At 45.5% G+C, this 16,229-nt stretch overlaps 1 protein-coding gene across 1 annotated transcript in view; it reads left to right on the top strand.

The window, feature by feature from the left end:
• The first annotated feature begins 4,081 nt into the window (after positions 1-4,081).
• The window catches only part of PABPC1L (poly(A) binding protein cytoplasmic 1 like), an 83,860-nt gene continuing 71,712 nt past the window's right edge, over positions 4,082-16,229 (top strand). The window contains exons 1-3 of the mRNA XM_073681130.1: positions 4,082-4,274; positions 4,428-4,621; positions 7,774-7,889. Coding sequence (XP_073537231.1) covers positions 4,082-4,274; positions 4,428-4,621; positions 7,774-7,889 — 503 coding nt within the window. The remainder of the gene's footprint in view (positions 4,275-4,427; positions 4,622-7,773; positions 7,890-16,229) is intronic.

Here is a 16,229-nt window from a genome sequence, read left to right on the forward strand (position 1 = left end):
TGGTCTGTTTCTGCTCAAATGCATAAAATGCTGTCTGAATGAGGCCTTAAAGGGGTTGTAGCATGATTGCAACCTATCCTCAATACTTTTAAAGGAGTTGTCCCAGCTGGGAAAATTATTACCCAGCAATTATTGGGGTCCCACATGAAAGCTAGGGTCCAGAGCCCTCCGTCTGCATGGAGCAGGGGTCGAGCATGTGACTGCCGCTTCATTCATTGTCGGTGGGGCTGACGTTAGCTAAGCTCGATACTCGGCTGGTCCATAAATTTTAAATGGATCTGCAAAGTCCAAATAGAGCATGTGGATCCCTGATCTGGTGATCGGCCATCAGCCACTTATCAGCCGTCCTTTGGATGTGCTGCAATATTAGTGCAGACTTTCTAAGCTGCTGCCGGGGGAGTTTGACTGAAACGTAGACTGTTTTAAAGTGTTATTAGTTAGTGTTTAGACCTTTATTCAGGTTTTTTTTTTCATACAACTGCATATAGTTGGGCAATATCAACGTATATACCACCACTTGCTGATTGCAGGTGCACCTGGACTAAGTCCGGTGATGAATTTACTCAGAGGCTAGTCTGGGCTCAGTAGTTGCTGTCACACCCCTTTATTCTTAACTGACAGTCCCTGCATTGCTTAGCTTACCTTTGATCCTCACCATAGGTGACATCTGTGTCTGCTGATAGCGTGACGATCCCAAAGCAGACTCTTCAGGAAGCCCCATATAGAATAGAGGTATAACGGGAGCATCAATGTCCGTACGTGAGCTGCCTGGGGCAATGGTGGGCTCTGAGGACACGTAAGCAGCAGGGCTGTGGAGTTGGTATAAAATGAACCGACTCCGACAATATATAATAAATTGGGTACAGTAGTTCAATGCAGTTTGTGGGGAATATTTTTTCATAAGAATTTGGGAAAGTTATGAAATGTCCTATAAATGTCTGTCCTATTCCTGATCTAAAGGGTCTAGACTTTTAGCTGAGATGAATCTGTGCCACAGTAAATTTATCACTTAAACATGAGCCATTTATGAGGGAGTCGGAGGTTTGGCTTACCGACTCCACAGCCCTGGTAAGCAGTGTAGGGACTGTCAATCACGCTCAGGGGGCCATGATTGCAGCTACTGAGCCCAGACTCTCCTTAGTAATCACCTCGCAGGACTAGTCCGAGTTATTTGGCATGCAGCAAGCGGATTTATGTAAATAAAAACATTGCTGTACGAAGTCTAACCAGTAATGGGGGAAGTTTAAAAATGTTTGGGGACCTGATCGGTCTCTTTTAACATCACATCTGTGTGTTTGGTAAATATGTTGCGAGCACCTTACAATATTTTTAGATTCTCAGTATGCAAACATTACCCTAATAGGCATCCTAAAAAGTGTGTGAGCACGTTTTATTGGGAAAGTTTTTGGATGCTTATACCTACTGATTTAGAGGGGTCTGACGAAGTTACACACTAGCTGACGTTTAAGTCCCCCATACACAATAGATGGCTATCAGCTGAATGATTGGTCGGTCGATCACTATCACCCATGACTACACCATACACAGGAGTGTTCAGATCCTGTATTCTCTGACAGGAGCTGCCGTAATCCCCTCAGTACAAAAAAATCGACTAATATTGCTGGTGGTTTCAGTGATGGGGTTACTGAGTAGTTGGGGTATGTTGCCATGTGCTTTTCCTTCCATGATTACAACCACTGAATAAAATGTAGCTTTGGCCCGGTTTCCACATAGCAGAATGTTTCTACCAAGGACCTTCCCTTGCTGGTTGCACAGCAGAATCCGCGTTGCATGTAGTTTTTCCTTAAGGTTTTCCATGTGTTTTATCCCCTATACATTGAAGTGGTGAAATCCACAGTGAACATCTGAAGTAACAGACCTGCAACACCTTAAAGGCAACCTGTCCTTTCCTGTGTAGTATCTAAACTGCCCCCATTGCGTTGTCAGTGATGCGATGTGCATTACTAACACACTTTTTTTTCATTAAAAACGCCACAAATATGTGTAAAAACCATATTATATACTTATATCATACCTGCTCGTTTACTCATAGGGGTGTGATTCATCGCTTTAATTCGCACGCGCGGGGAGCCGCTCGGCTCAACAAGCTGGCGGCTGGCCATGACATACTGCGCTAGCGCGGCATAGTGATGTCAGCACAAACCTGGAACAGAATTTAAATGTCGTGGGCGGCGCCAACCCTGACTGAATGCGATGAAAAAATGAAAAAAAGTGTGTTTTTGATGCACTTTGCATCACTAACAACTCAATGGGGGCAGTTTAGATAGTACAAAGGACATGACAGGTTCCCTTTAAGGCTACGTTCCCACGATCAGGAAGTAGCAGTGGTTTGAACGCAACTTATATTCACTGTGTCCAAAGCGTCCTAATCACACAGGTAAATCCGCATGTGTTCACTGAACCATGTGGAGTTATCGCATACTATCCATTCTATTGTGGAAATTCCTGTTGCGGAGACTAGCGTCTCCGCAACAGAAATTGGCATGCTGCAGCTCCTAAAGCCGCGGCGGCAAATAGAAGCACAATGGGCATGGGATTACTGTAAATCCCATCCACTGTGCTTCTACTGTACAACGTAGTGGTTTGGATGCAGCGCAGATGAACTGAATCCAAACTGTTGCTACACCAGATCGTGGGTACATACCCTAAAAATACATGTGCAACAATCCACATATATTGTACTGTTGAATCCGCATTGTAGATCCTGAATTCGGCCTTTTGCATTCGCTTTTTAATGCTTAAAGGGTAGATGAATATTTTAATGTAACAGCTGAGAACTATAAAATGCCATGCTGTTCTCATGGGACTGTGCAGGAGAGGCTTCTGGCTGCTGTTGACAGACTTCAGATATTCAGTGGATTTTTTACCCAGGTGTTTTGAGGATTTCTCTTCTGCAGCATGGGCATTTATTAGGTGTTTTTTTTAAATTTTGTTACATCGTAGGGTCTGTATGGCCCATGATGTCTAGTCCGAACTTGCGACCTGAACTCATCTGTTTCATAGACATATGAGTCTGTTAGTGGTATTTTCAAGTTTTGGAAGTTAGCACTTATCCATGAGTTGGAAATAACTTCCTGATAACTGGTGGTCTAACCGCTGGGAACCCCACTGATCACAAGAACCAGAGCTCGTGTGAATAGGGGTGGACAATCATACCTACTGCCGCTCCGTTCATTCTTAATGGAGCAGTCAGAGATGGCAGACCAATTGCGCTCAGCTGGCCTTCAGCAATCCCAGAGCATCAGAGTACATGATCATCCACCTCTATTCACACAAGTCCTGGTTCTTGGGATCAGTGGAAGACCTAGCGGTTGCCCTCCAGCGATAGGGAAGTTCTCTTGTCCCATAGATGGAAGAATAGCCATTTAAGTTCAGGTCAGGAGTGCTCTGGCTGGGTCGCACACAGACGTTGAATGTGTTAAGCTGACCTTACATAGTGAAATCCACGCAATTTGGTGTAGATTTTCAGCTGTCCCATGTGAATTCACCTGCAATAGGTTTGTTGCTGAAGTTTCTTCACATGGCCTGTTCTTCGGAGTGTGAAATCCATATGTTTTCTGCTGCAACAACCCAACTCTGATAAATAGAACAGATTTCATTTAAAGCGCACCTGTTAGTAGGATTGTGCTCCGTAAACCACATACACTGTGAGGTTGGTGCCATTACACTGATTAAAATGATACATTGGTTGATGAAATCTGTGCTGTGGTTCTTGTGTAATCTTTACTTTCAGTTTGGAGATAATGATAATGCCCGTGCTCCGGGGCGGCCTGTGGGGGGCGCTCTATCTGGTGCTCTGCTTATATATTCATCTGTATGCTCTTATGACAGCTCACTGTGCCTTCACTGACCTGCCTAATCAGTGTAATGTCACCCACCTGACTGTGCATGTAGCTTATTGAGCACAATCCTGCTGACAGGTGCGCTTTAAAGTTCTGCAAGAAATCTGCCGCAACTATAAATGTCATCCCAACCACAATAGTCACATGACACATCTTCCAAATTGAGATGAATCTGATTGTTTAATATTTTTAACCTTTAAATCCTTTCTTAGCAAACCATGAATGCAACAGGGGCGGGATACCCATTGGCCTCACTGTATGTAGGTGATCTGCATACAGATGTTACAGAAGCGATGCTGTATGAGAAGTTTTCCCCAGCTGGCCCGATAATGTCCATCAGAGTATGCCGTGACATTTCTACCCGCCGATCCCTCGGCTATGCCTATATCAATTTCCAGCAGCCAGCGGATGGTAAGCATACACATTTGTTGTCTCTTCAGAACTGCGTATCTAGGCACTTAAACATACGGAAATCCTGAAATGCTTGGTGACAGCACCCGTTGGAGAATGTTTTCTCTTCCTGGAAATATATTTTTACACAATGTCAACTTTTTTTTTTTCTAGCTGAGCGGGCTTTGGACACAATGAATTTTGAGGTCATCAAAGGCAGGCCGATCCGTATTATGTGGTCTCAGAGAGACCCGGGGCTTCGGAAATCCGGTGTGGGCAATGTATTTATCAAGAATCTCGATGAGTCTATTGACAACAAAGCTCTGTATGACACCTTCTCCGCATTTGGGAACATTTTATCTTGTAAGGTAGGCCTGTATGTTTCATTTGATTCACTAAAATTGTTTTTTTTTTTATACAGTTTTTATTCCTAGACTGCAATGTGCAGGAAGCTGTACAGCAGCTTAGTGTCCGGGTTTTGCCATAGTACAGAGGTATTCTCACGTTTATAAGATAATCCATATGGGATAAGGGATAGCTTTCCGATTGCTGGGGGCCGACCATTGGGACCTCCACTGAGCCAGAGAACCTGGGCCTCTGAAGAGTCCTGTGTGGATTGAGTGGTGTTGATCATGCGCCTTTCCATGTCATTCATTCTTAGTGGGACCAACGGAGATAGCCGATTACAGTGCTCGTTTGGATTTTAGCACTCCCGAAAGAATGAATGGAGCCACTATGCCCATGATTGACCACCGCGCCATTCACATGGGTCTTTTCAGAACTCCGATTCTCAGGATCAGTGGGGGTCCCATTGGTCAGATTCCCAGCAAATGGGAAGTTACCCCCTATCCATAGAATAGGGGATAATTTCCAAATTTGATAATACCGCTTGAAGGGGTCAATTCTCTCTAAGAGCAACATGTCTTGGGATGACAAGTTCTGTATGGAGGTGTGCAATGGCTAATGCCACAATTTTTTCTAGCATGTTCATATGACATGCAACAGATAAAAGCTTCATATGAGTCCCGCAGTACAGTACGTCCATACACTTCTGTGAGCACTATACTATGGCTCCATACAGCTACCGTATTTTTCGGACTATAAGACGCACCGGACCATAAGACGCACCTAGGTTTTAGAGGAGAAAAAAAAAATAAGAATAAAATTTAAGCAAAAAATGTGGTCATGATGCACTTTTAAGGGGGAGGGGGGTCTTCTGCTGACACTGGTATAGGGGTAATGTCCCCCAATTCTGACAATATCCCCCATCCTGGTATATATGCCTCCCCCTTCCTTTTATACGTGGTCCCCATCCTGGTATCCCTGGCATCCCTCCATCCTGTTATGCATGGAACCCCTCCATCCTGGTATGCATGGAACCCCTCCATCCTGGTATGCATGGCACCCCTCATCCTTATCCTGGTATGCATGGCACCCCTCATCCCTGTCCTGGTATGCATGGCACCCCTCATCCCTGTCCTGGTATGCATGGCACCCCTCATCCCTGTCCTGGTATGCATGGCACCCCTCATCCCTGTCCTGGTATGCATGGCACCCCTCATCCCTGTCCTGGTATGCATGGCATCCTGGTATCCCTGGCATCCCTCCATCCTGGTATGCATGGAACCCCTCCATCCTGGTATGCATGGCACCGATCATCCTTATCCTGGTATGCATGGCACCGATCATCCTTATCCTGGTATGCATGGCACTGATCATCCTTATCCTGGTATGCATGGCAACCCTCATCCTTGTCCTGGTATGCATGGCAACCCTCATCCCTGTCCTGGTATGCATGGCAACCCTCATCCCTGTCCTGGTATGCATGGCACCCCTCATCCCTGTCCTGGCCTGCATGGCACCCCTCATCCCTGTCCTGGCCTGCATGGCACCCCTCATCCCTGTCCTGGCCTGCATGGCACCCCTCATCCCTGTCCTGGCATGCATGGCACCCCTCATCCCTGTCCTGGCATGCATGGCACCCCTCATCCCTGTCCTGGCATGCATGGCACCCCTCATCCCTGTCCTGGCATGCATGGCACCCCTCATCCCTGTCCTGGCATGCATGGCACCCCTCATCCCTGTCCTGGCATGCATGGCACCCCTCATCCCTGTCCTGGCATGCATGGCACCCCTCATCCCTGTCCTGGCATGCATGGCACCCCTCATCCCTGTCCTGGCATGCATGGCACCCCTCATCCCTGTCCTGGCATGCATGGCACCCCTCATCCCTGTCCTGGCATGCATGGCACCCCTCATCCCTGTCCTGGCATGCATGGCACCCCTCATCCCTGTCCTGGCATGCATGGCACCCCTCATCCCTGTCCTGGCATGCATGGCACCCCTCATCCCTGTCCTGGCATGCATGGCACCCCTCATCCCTGTCCTGGCATGCATGGCACCCCTCATCCCTGTCCTGGCATGCATGGCACCCCTCATCCCTGTCCTGGCATGCATGGCACCCCTCATCCCTGTCCTGGCATGCATGGCACCCCTCATCCCCGTCCTGGCATGCATGGCACCCCTCATCCCCATCATGCTGCACATAAAAAAAAATAAACACTCCTACTCACCTTTCTTCACTCCTCCAGCGCTGCGTCCGGTCTGCCTGCACTGCTCTCTCCTTGTGAGCCGCGCATGACGTCACTGCCGTGCGCGGCTCACAAGGAGAGATCAGCTGCCGGAAGTCACTGCTCCCCACGCCGGGTCTGTGTGCGCGGGGAGCAGTGACTTCACTCTCCTTCATAGCCGGCACACAGCGTAGCCGCGCTGCGGCTCCTGATGATGCCGGCTATCGCGTGTGCCCGCTTATTAAAGGGCATGAATATTCACCCCCTCCCCACGCCCATGGGCGTAGAGAGAGGTTGAATATTCATGCCCTTTAACAGCGGGCGCAGGCGATTCCGTCAGGAGCCGCAGCGCGGCTACACTGTGTGCCGCTATTAAGGAGCATGAATATTCAGTGCTCCCCATGCCCCATGGGTGTGGGGAGCAGTGAATATTCATTTTCTTTAGCAGCGGGGACCGTGTAGGCTGCAGCGGGCGGCTGCTGCCTCCTGTGCCCCGCTCCTCTACCACTCACCCCACACTCCACATATATATACACCCCCCCCCCCCCCCCAACATTCAGACTATAAGACGCACCTGCCATTTTCCTCCAAAATTTTGGGGGAAAAAAGTGCGTCTTATAGTCCGAAAAATACGGTAGGTGTTTGTATGAAGCTTCACACAGACTTGTGTGTGGAGATTCTTCAGAACTGGTGATATGGAAAGTGGCATATTTGCCTAAAGTAATCAGATGAAAAAAATGGAAGCAGTAACCCGATAGACTTTTCCGCTGTCAGTTATGATCAGTTTTACACAGTGTAGCAGCCACCGCCAGATGTTATGAGTACACATGTAAAAGACAGATTGTACAGTGGTGAATCCACTGGAGAAATGAAGTGCAGTCGTCATAAGATACTTGCCCTAAGCCTGCATTTTAATTGCTTTATGTTGAAACAAAAATCCCATCTTCTAGGTGGTTTGTGATGAAAATGGATCAAGAGGATACGGTTTTGTTCACTTTGAAACACAGGAAGCTGCCAATCGGGCAATAAAGACCATGAATGGCATGCTGCTCAATGACCGCAAAGTGTGAGTACTTTTAACACATACTGTGATATCTTTATTCAAACTATACATTGATGGTGGTCCAACAGCTGGATTATTAGAATGGGAATTTTTTTTTTACTCCTGGAAGTAAAGAGTAACAATATTCACTTGTGACCGTTCACAACTATTATCATTCTCGAGATGAACGAATATTTTGAAATTTGAGTTTGCACCTTATAAATTTTTTCCACAAAATTTGATTCCCTGAAATTTGTAAGCACTGCAAAGCCTCTAATTGCCCTGAAAAAGTGTGTAGCATTCTGTGGTCTCCTAGGACTGGATCTAAACTCTTTAATGCAAACTTATCATTAGTAATGTCAAAGTGACATTAACATATGTCTATGGGTAATTGGTAACCGGTGGTAACTTTTTTATAGTTATAAATAATGGTCCATATTCTCAGTGCCATAAAAAAAAATAATATAGCACCCCATGAGGCAATAATGCAGGGGGTTTCAGTCGTACCCTATAGCATCGGCCACTAACCGTGTTGGCACCAGCTGCGGCGGTTTAACTCCCTAGCTACCACTGTTGATTGTGTCAGTGGCATTAATATGGTTAACAGAGGCATGGTACTCCCACCTTAACCCCATCAACACCCCTGCAGCCTGATTGCAGAGTGCGAATGGCCTGTTAACCCCATCATAACACTCATAGTGTAACACCGACAGGTCTAATGCAATACATTATACATTAACATACATAGATATTATACAATACAGTATTGCAGCGCAATAGACCAGCGAAAGTGCTCACATTTCATAGTGGAACTAATTGAAAAAAAACACAAAAAAACTGTGGAAAAATGCTTCGCCATTAAAAATGCATTTTTTTGTGTAAAATATCAAAAACAAGCACATAATTGGTAGCTTCGTCCATAACTGGGGCTATAAATCTGCCATATTATTCCATATTATTTACCCCATATGATGAACACCTTAAAAAAATACCAAAAATGTAGCAATGTTGCTTTTTCATCATTCTGACACACAAGAAGTGGAATAAATAGCTGTCAAAAAGTTACAAAAAAATACCAGAAAACTAAAAATTAAAGCGCTCAGAAAATATTGAACAAACTATTTTTAGAAAACCATTTTTAGTCTGTGAAAGTAGCAAAACATGAAAACCTATAAAAAAATAACTGGTATCACTGTAATCCTTCTGATCCGAGAAATAACTGTCTTTATCCCTTACACTGCACTGTGAACGGTGAAAGAATGAAATGCAATTCCTAAACTTCTGTTTTTGTTCATTCCACCTTCCAAAAATTAGAATAAGGCGAAGTTCACTCAAAGTATAAAAAAAATCATCCGATTCTCATGCAGAAAAAATAAATTTGCCATCTTTATTGTCATCCATTGCCACCTGTATGGCATTTGTTTTTATTCATTAGCGGATAATTTGATTGTCCACAATAAAACAACCCCTGCTTAATCAGGAGGCCAATTAAAATAAAAACAATGACTACTCCTCTCGCATCCACACCATTCCAGTGATGTCTGTGCCACTGTTTCCAAACAACCCCAAGGCTAGATTCACATATATTGTGTGCTAAATCCCCAAACAATGAAATTCAGACGAAACTCCTGCAGGATCCATTCACTATAATAAGGCAGATGGAGTCACTTTGGACTCTTTGAGCTAAATTCCCTGTGATGTTTCGTCTTTAGGCAAGCACAATAGTGTGGTCGTCTATGCTTTTGTGCACCTCCAAGAAGACTGACACCACCGGAACAGAAGGCAGAGTTCAGTGCGCCCCTATCGGCCTCATTATAGTGAATGATTCCAGCTGGGGTTTTGTCTGAATCAAATTTATTGTGGAGTTAGGTGTAAACCTCGATGAAATCGCTCAGTGTAGAGCACAGGATAAATGTGAGCCAGAACAGAGGCTCACGGGGGTCTGAAAATGGCATTAGCAACCAAACCATTCCAGCAAAATCTGCACTACATCATGGCGCTTCTTCCCCTCTGAGCTCTGCAGTGTGCCTGAACAATCAGTTCAGGTATATTGCTGCACTCAGAAGAAATTGTGTTACAAATTCTATGGTACTTTTCCTCCTGTTTAATCTTTGCGAAAATCAAAAAAAAATAGGGCTGAAGCAAAATTTTTGTGTAAAAAAAATAAATAAATAAAAAATATATATATATATATATATTTTTGTTTGCATGGCCTAATGGTATCTAATTCTGTGAAACGCATGTAGGTTCCAAATGGTCAGTATACTCTCGTATTAATTCCTTGACTGGTGTAATTTGCAAAATGGGGTCGCTTGTGTGGGGTTTTACATATGGTCGTATGTACACACATGAGCGAGACCTGACAATCAACTAGAGCATGATTAATTGTCAAGCTGTTTTTCTTTGAAGCCCTGCAACATTTCAGTAAAATATATCTGTCTGCAGTCATGCAAACCAGCTCTGATTCATGCTGCCAACCATTGAGGCGGGTCGTCAATGAGCTATTGATGAGGGTCGAAAAAAGAGATGTACTTAAAGCACTTCTCAGAATATTTTGTTTTTAACCCAATCATTTATTGATAGAAAGTCAATGGCATTTATCATCTGGACATCGCTAGGCCTGAAAACAAAGGGTCATAGCCACTTCTTGCCATGAGTGGGGGATCTCCAAACCTGGATCTCCACTAATCAAAACATCTGACATCTCATATGATGTATCAAAAGTTCTGTACAAATCTACAGGTACCCTTTTAAGATTTCAGTCTGAAACTGTAACATTTCCATTATTGAATATATACATGTATATGAAGAGGGGAATCTGCTATCATACATACAACATAATGGACTGCAGGGTGTTCAGGCTGCCATTGATTCTTCTACATTGGAAGTAGTGTTAAAATGCATGATTTTTGTCATGAAATAAATCATACCAAGAAGAATTATTTCAGAAGTTTTCCCATCATTTAGTGTCACCCATAATCTGTATATTTCAGTTGAAAAATAATCTGAAATGTTCTTCGGATGGAAAAATAAAAAGCTAAAACAATTAGGTTGCATAAATATGCACACCCTAAAACTAATACTTTGTTGAAGTCTCCTTTGAATTTGACAGCATTCAGTCTTTATTCGTACTCCCATGACAGCACCACGAGAGGATCCGCCCATCATGGACAGGAAACCTACAGGTTAAAAAGGGCGGCACCTCTCTCCCGCCTCAGTTTAGGTTTCCTGTCCATGATGGGAGACCTATCAGGTTCCTGCAGGAGGAATATTGGAGCGGTCTCTTGCCCAGAGAGTTAGACAGGGTACCTGAAGCGATGAGGTTCCTCCCCTGGTCGGTCCTCTTCTTCCTGGAGACGCCACGGCAGGGCTCATTGGGGCACCTCCTTGCGCGTTGCGGCCAGCGTGACATCCCCTCACTGGAGCTGGATGGTCCACTTGTATGCGTGGATGGAGGCCGTATGCGGGTAAGACTTTCTCCCCCCCCCACGCTTCCTACAAGAAATCGCGGCCGCGCCGGCGGGGAACGTACAGGCGCGGCCATGTTGGGGCGGGCCTATGACGTACTTCCGGTGCGCTGGCCTCCACCGGAAATGGACGCAGCTCGCGCGCAACCAGGAAGTATGGGCCGCATGCAAGCGGTGGGGACGCCGGAACGTATGAGCCCGCAGGTGTTCTGCCCAGCCCGGGGAGGGGGTAGGGGGGGGGGGGGGGAGGAAAAAGAGGCCCCCCCCCTGTGTAAAAAAAAAAAAAAAAAGAAAAAGGTACCTGCATGGCCAGTATATAAGAAGGCTGGCTACATGCAGAGGTGCTTCCCAGCCCTTTGTTTTCTCGTATACAATGGGAGATACACCGGAGCTTTCACCTCAGCAAGAACAACTGCTGCAGGAGCAGCCCTCTAGAGAGCCCTCACAACAGGCGGTACAACGTCGTTCCCGAACCGGGTCCAGCCGTTCTACTAAGAAGTTTACCGCTAAGAGCAGGAAGGAAGGTCCTGTCGTTCGGCGTGATCCTCCGCCGGTTAAGAAGGATTCCTCTGCTTCTACGGTACCACATATGCCAGGGTGTAAGTGGACTCTCCGTGAAAGTTCTACTAATTGCTCCTCTTTTTTTTTTTTCTTCTGTCTATGGAATTTTTTTTTCAGAGCAAGAAATGTACGTTTAAAGCTAGGCATAAAGAATGTGCCCTATGTAGCAGCCCGCTCCCTGATGCATATACTAAAAAATTGTGCCAGCCTTGTATTGACAAGGTGATGGTGGAAGAGACCCCGGGGTTTTCTTTAGGCCTTAAAACATTAATTAATTAAAGATGAAGTAGGCAAAGCCTTGCGTGAGAATTCTGAGGTCAGGCATTCCTCTCAGGACCCTCGACTGGACTCAGACTCCGACATCTCGGACAATTCTTCCTCTTCCATATCCTCCTCTGATAGCGAATCTGAGAGACAATGTTTCCCTTTAAATGAGGTAGATGCCTTAGTGAAAGCTGTCCGTTCTACTATGGGCATTGTGGACGCTAAACCAGAGAAGTCCCGGGAAGATGTTATGTTTGGAGGTTTAGATCAAAGAAAGAAAAGATCCTTTCCAATGAACACAAAAATTAAGGATCTTATTGAAAGAGAATGGCAGAAGCCGGACAGAAAAGGCAGCATCCCTCCCTCTTTCAAAAGGAGATATCCGTTTGATTATTCCGCATGCTCCTCCTGGTCAAAGGCTCCAAGGCTTGATGTAGCCATTGCCAAAGCTTCAAAAAAGGCTTCCCTCCCCTTCGACGACATGGGAGCTTTAAGAGATCCCCTGGACAGACGAGCAGATACCTTTTTGAAAGGTACCTGGGAGACCACTACAGGAGCCCTGAAACCAGCAGTGGCTGCCACCTGCACATCCAGGGCCCTGATGGTCTGGCTTGAACAGCTGGACAACCAATTGAAAGAAGGTGTCCCCATGAAGGAAATCATTTCTTCTCTCCCCCTAGTCCAGGGTGCAGCGGCCTTTCTTGCTGATGCATCTGCGGACTCTGTCAGACTAGCAGCAAAATCGTCAGCTCTTTCAAATGCTGCTCGGTGAGCCCTTTGGCTAAAATGCTTTGTGCAAACAAAGTCTAGACTCTGTACAATTCCTTGTGAGGGTGAATATCTTTTTGGCCAGACTATGGATGATCTGTTGGAAAAAGCAGGAGATCCTAAGAAGGGCTTTCCATCTGTACCTCTACCCTCTTTTAAAAGATCCTTTCGGAGAAAGAAGTTTGTCCGTAGGCGATTCTTTAGAGAACAGGAGAAATTCGAGGAAAGGGGTCGCAAAGGTAGAGGCCTACTCTTTGGTTCTTCTTCCAGAGATGAGCGGAAGCCAGGGGAACCACAATCCACCCAGGTGTGTGTGTGTGGGGGGGGGGGGGGGATTGTCATTGTTTTTTCCGGCTTGGGAACGTATCTCACATAGCGGTTGGGTTTTGGGCCTAATTAGATTTGGTCTTAAATTTCAATTACAAACCCTTCCTTACAGGAGATTTGTAATTGTTCCCTCTAGTTCCTCCCCAGAGCGACAGGCTGCCCTCATATCGGAAATACAAGACCTAACAAAGAAAAACGTCTTGATTGAGGTTCCGAAAACAGAAGAGGAAGACGGATTCTACTCCTCGCTCTTCTTGATTCCCAAGCCGGATGGGTGTTTCAGGACTATCATAAATTTAAAATCTTTAAATAGGTTCTTAGAATAGACACCTTCAAAATGGAATCGTTAAAAACAATAATAAAATTGTTTTTTCCCCACTGGTTTATGGTTGTCCTGGATCTAAAAGACGCTTACTACCATGTCCCCGTTCATAAGGATTATTAAAAGTATTTAAGATTAGCCATCAAAATCAAAGGGGTGATAAAACACTACCAGTACACCGCCCTTCCCTTTGGATTAGCTATAGCCCGAAGAGTTTTTACTAAACTGGTAGCAGAAGTGATGGCCCACATAAGAGAAAAAGATATTTTAATAATCCCGTACCTCGATGATTTCCTGATAGTGGGGGACTCCTTTGCGCAATGCGAAGCCCACCTTCAGGTAACAATTTCTATCCTACAAAGACTAGGTTGGTTCCTAAATTTAGAAAAATCTAGATTAATTCCACAAAAAGCCCAACAGTTCCTGGGGGTCATTTTAGATTCAGACAAACTGATATGTCATTTATCAGATGAGAAAATTACTAAAATTCAGGGACTAGTGAAACACTGTATAGATAGTCCCTCCACGACACTGCGCAAAGCCATGTCCTTATTGGGGACCCTGACCAAGTTTTTCGGCGGTACGCTGGTCCCAATTTCATTCAAGGGCTCTTCAATGGGATGTCTTGTATAACGATTCACTCCTAGATCGGGAGTTTACCTTGGGCCCTCGCTCCTTACAATCCCTTCACTGGTGGTTAGTTTACACTAATCTTTCTAGGGGAGTCCCTTGGGAAAATAAACCTACGGCAGTTGTAACTACAGATGCAAGTGCTACAGGTTGAGGAGCTCATTTTGAAAACAGCTCAATTCAGGGAACCTGGTCAGAAAATGAAGTACGGTTTTCCTCAAATGTTAAGGAACTTTTGGCGGTTGATTATGCGCTCAATGGGTTCCTTGTATATTTACAGGGCCAGGATGTCCGTATACTCTCGGACAATCTAGTCTCAGTAGCATATATAAACCATCAAGGGGGGACCCGTTCAAAGGACTTAATGAGCGTGACAGACAGACTTCTTCAAAAAGCAGAAGATCATTTTCTCTTCCTTTCTGCGGTGCATCTAAGAGGAAAAGAAAACATCAGGGCAGATTTTCTCAGCCGCAATTCCCTAAAGGAAGGAGAATGGTCTTTGAACCCTCGAGTATTCTCCAGGATCGTGGCAATGTGGGGTCTTCCAGCAGTGGACTTGTTTGCAACGAAGTCCAACCGGAAAGTGACAGCATTTTGTTCTCTAGACCCCAGAGAAAAGCCCCTGGCGGTGGATGCCCTCATGATACCCTGGGAGTTTCCTTTGGCGTACGGCTTCCCTCCTATGGTCCTGCTTCCGTCAGTCCTAAGAAAGATCAGGACAGATGAAGCCAGGGTGATCCTCATATGCTCCTTTTGGCCCAAGAGGCCATGGTTCTCTTGTCTCCGCAGGATGTCAGTTTCAGACCCCTGGATCCTTCCGGAAATCCCGGACCTTCTTACTCAGGGCCCAGTTTCCCATCCTCCAGCCCCAAATCTCCATTTGATGGCATGGAATTTGAGAGGGCACGGTTAGCCAGCAAAGGGTTTTCCTCAAATTTGGTAAACACTCTCTTAAGTAGCAGAAAGCCCTTTACTACCCGCATCTATGCTAGGACTTGGAGAAAATTCCTATCTTTTACAGAATTCAAGCTGGAGGATGGGATCCCTATTGGGAAGATACTAGAGTTCCTACAACGGGGGTTAGAACAGGGTCTAACCACTAATACCTTGAAGGTACAGGTGTCAGCTTTAGGGGCCTTATTTGCATCTGGTATAGCGGCAAATTATTGGGTAGCACGGTTTCTAAAGGCCTCTTTCAGATGTAGACCTATCATTAAATCCAAACCCTCTCCCTGGGATCTAAACCTAGTCTTAAATGCCTTAACTAACCCCCCCTTCGAACCTCTAGATTCAGCCACTCAAAAAATTATATTTCTTAAAACAGCCCTGTTAGTGGCCCTGACTACGGCCAGAAGAGTAAGTGACATACAGGCCTTTTCAATATCCCCTCCATTTACCTAAATTATGGATGATAGAATTGTGTTAAAGCCTGATCCAGCTTTTCTCCCAAAAGTAGTCTCGCGGTTTCATAGAACTCAAGAGGTAAATCTTCCAACCTTTTGTTTGCCCCCTAAAAATCAGAAAGAGGAGAAACTACATACATTAGATGTGAGAAGGTGCGTGCTTAAATATTTGGTGGTTTCACACACATTTAGGAAAGATAGTTCCGTATTTATATGCGATCAGGGGGCCAGAAAAGGTTGTAAAGCTTCAAAATCCACAATCGCAAGGTGGATTAGAGAGGCCATCTCCCTCGCTTACTCCTCGGGGGATAGGGAAGTACCAGAAGGGTTGAGAGCACACTCCACCAGAGCGGTAGCGACTTCCTGGGCCGAGAAGACGGGGGTTTCCACCGAGGACATATGTAAGGCTGCCACCTGGTCTTCTCCCTCCACCTTCTATAGGCATTATAGATTGGACTTGGGTGACTCTTCTGACCTCATCTTTGAGAGAAGGGTGCTTCAAGCTGTGGTCCCTCCCTAATCTCCTTTCGTCTCTGTAATTCTCTCGTGGTGCTGTCATGGGAGTACGAATAAAGCCTTAGTTACTTACCGGTAATGGGATTTTTCGGAGCCCATGACAGCA

Source organism: Phyllobates terribilis, unplaced genomic scaffold, assembly GCF_046119375.1.
Source record: "Phyllobates terribilis strain yellow unplaced genomic scaffold, ASM4611937v1 Scaffold_5__5_contigs__length_657084704, whole genome shotgun sequence".
Taxonomy (NCBI): domain Eukaryota; kingdom Metazoa; phylum Chordata; class Amphibia; order Anura; family Dendrobatidae; genus Phyllobates; species Phyllobates terribilis.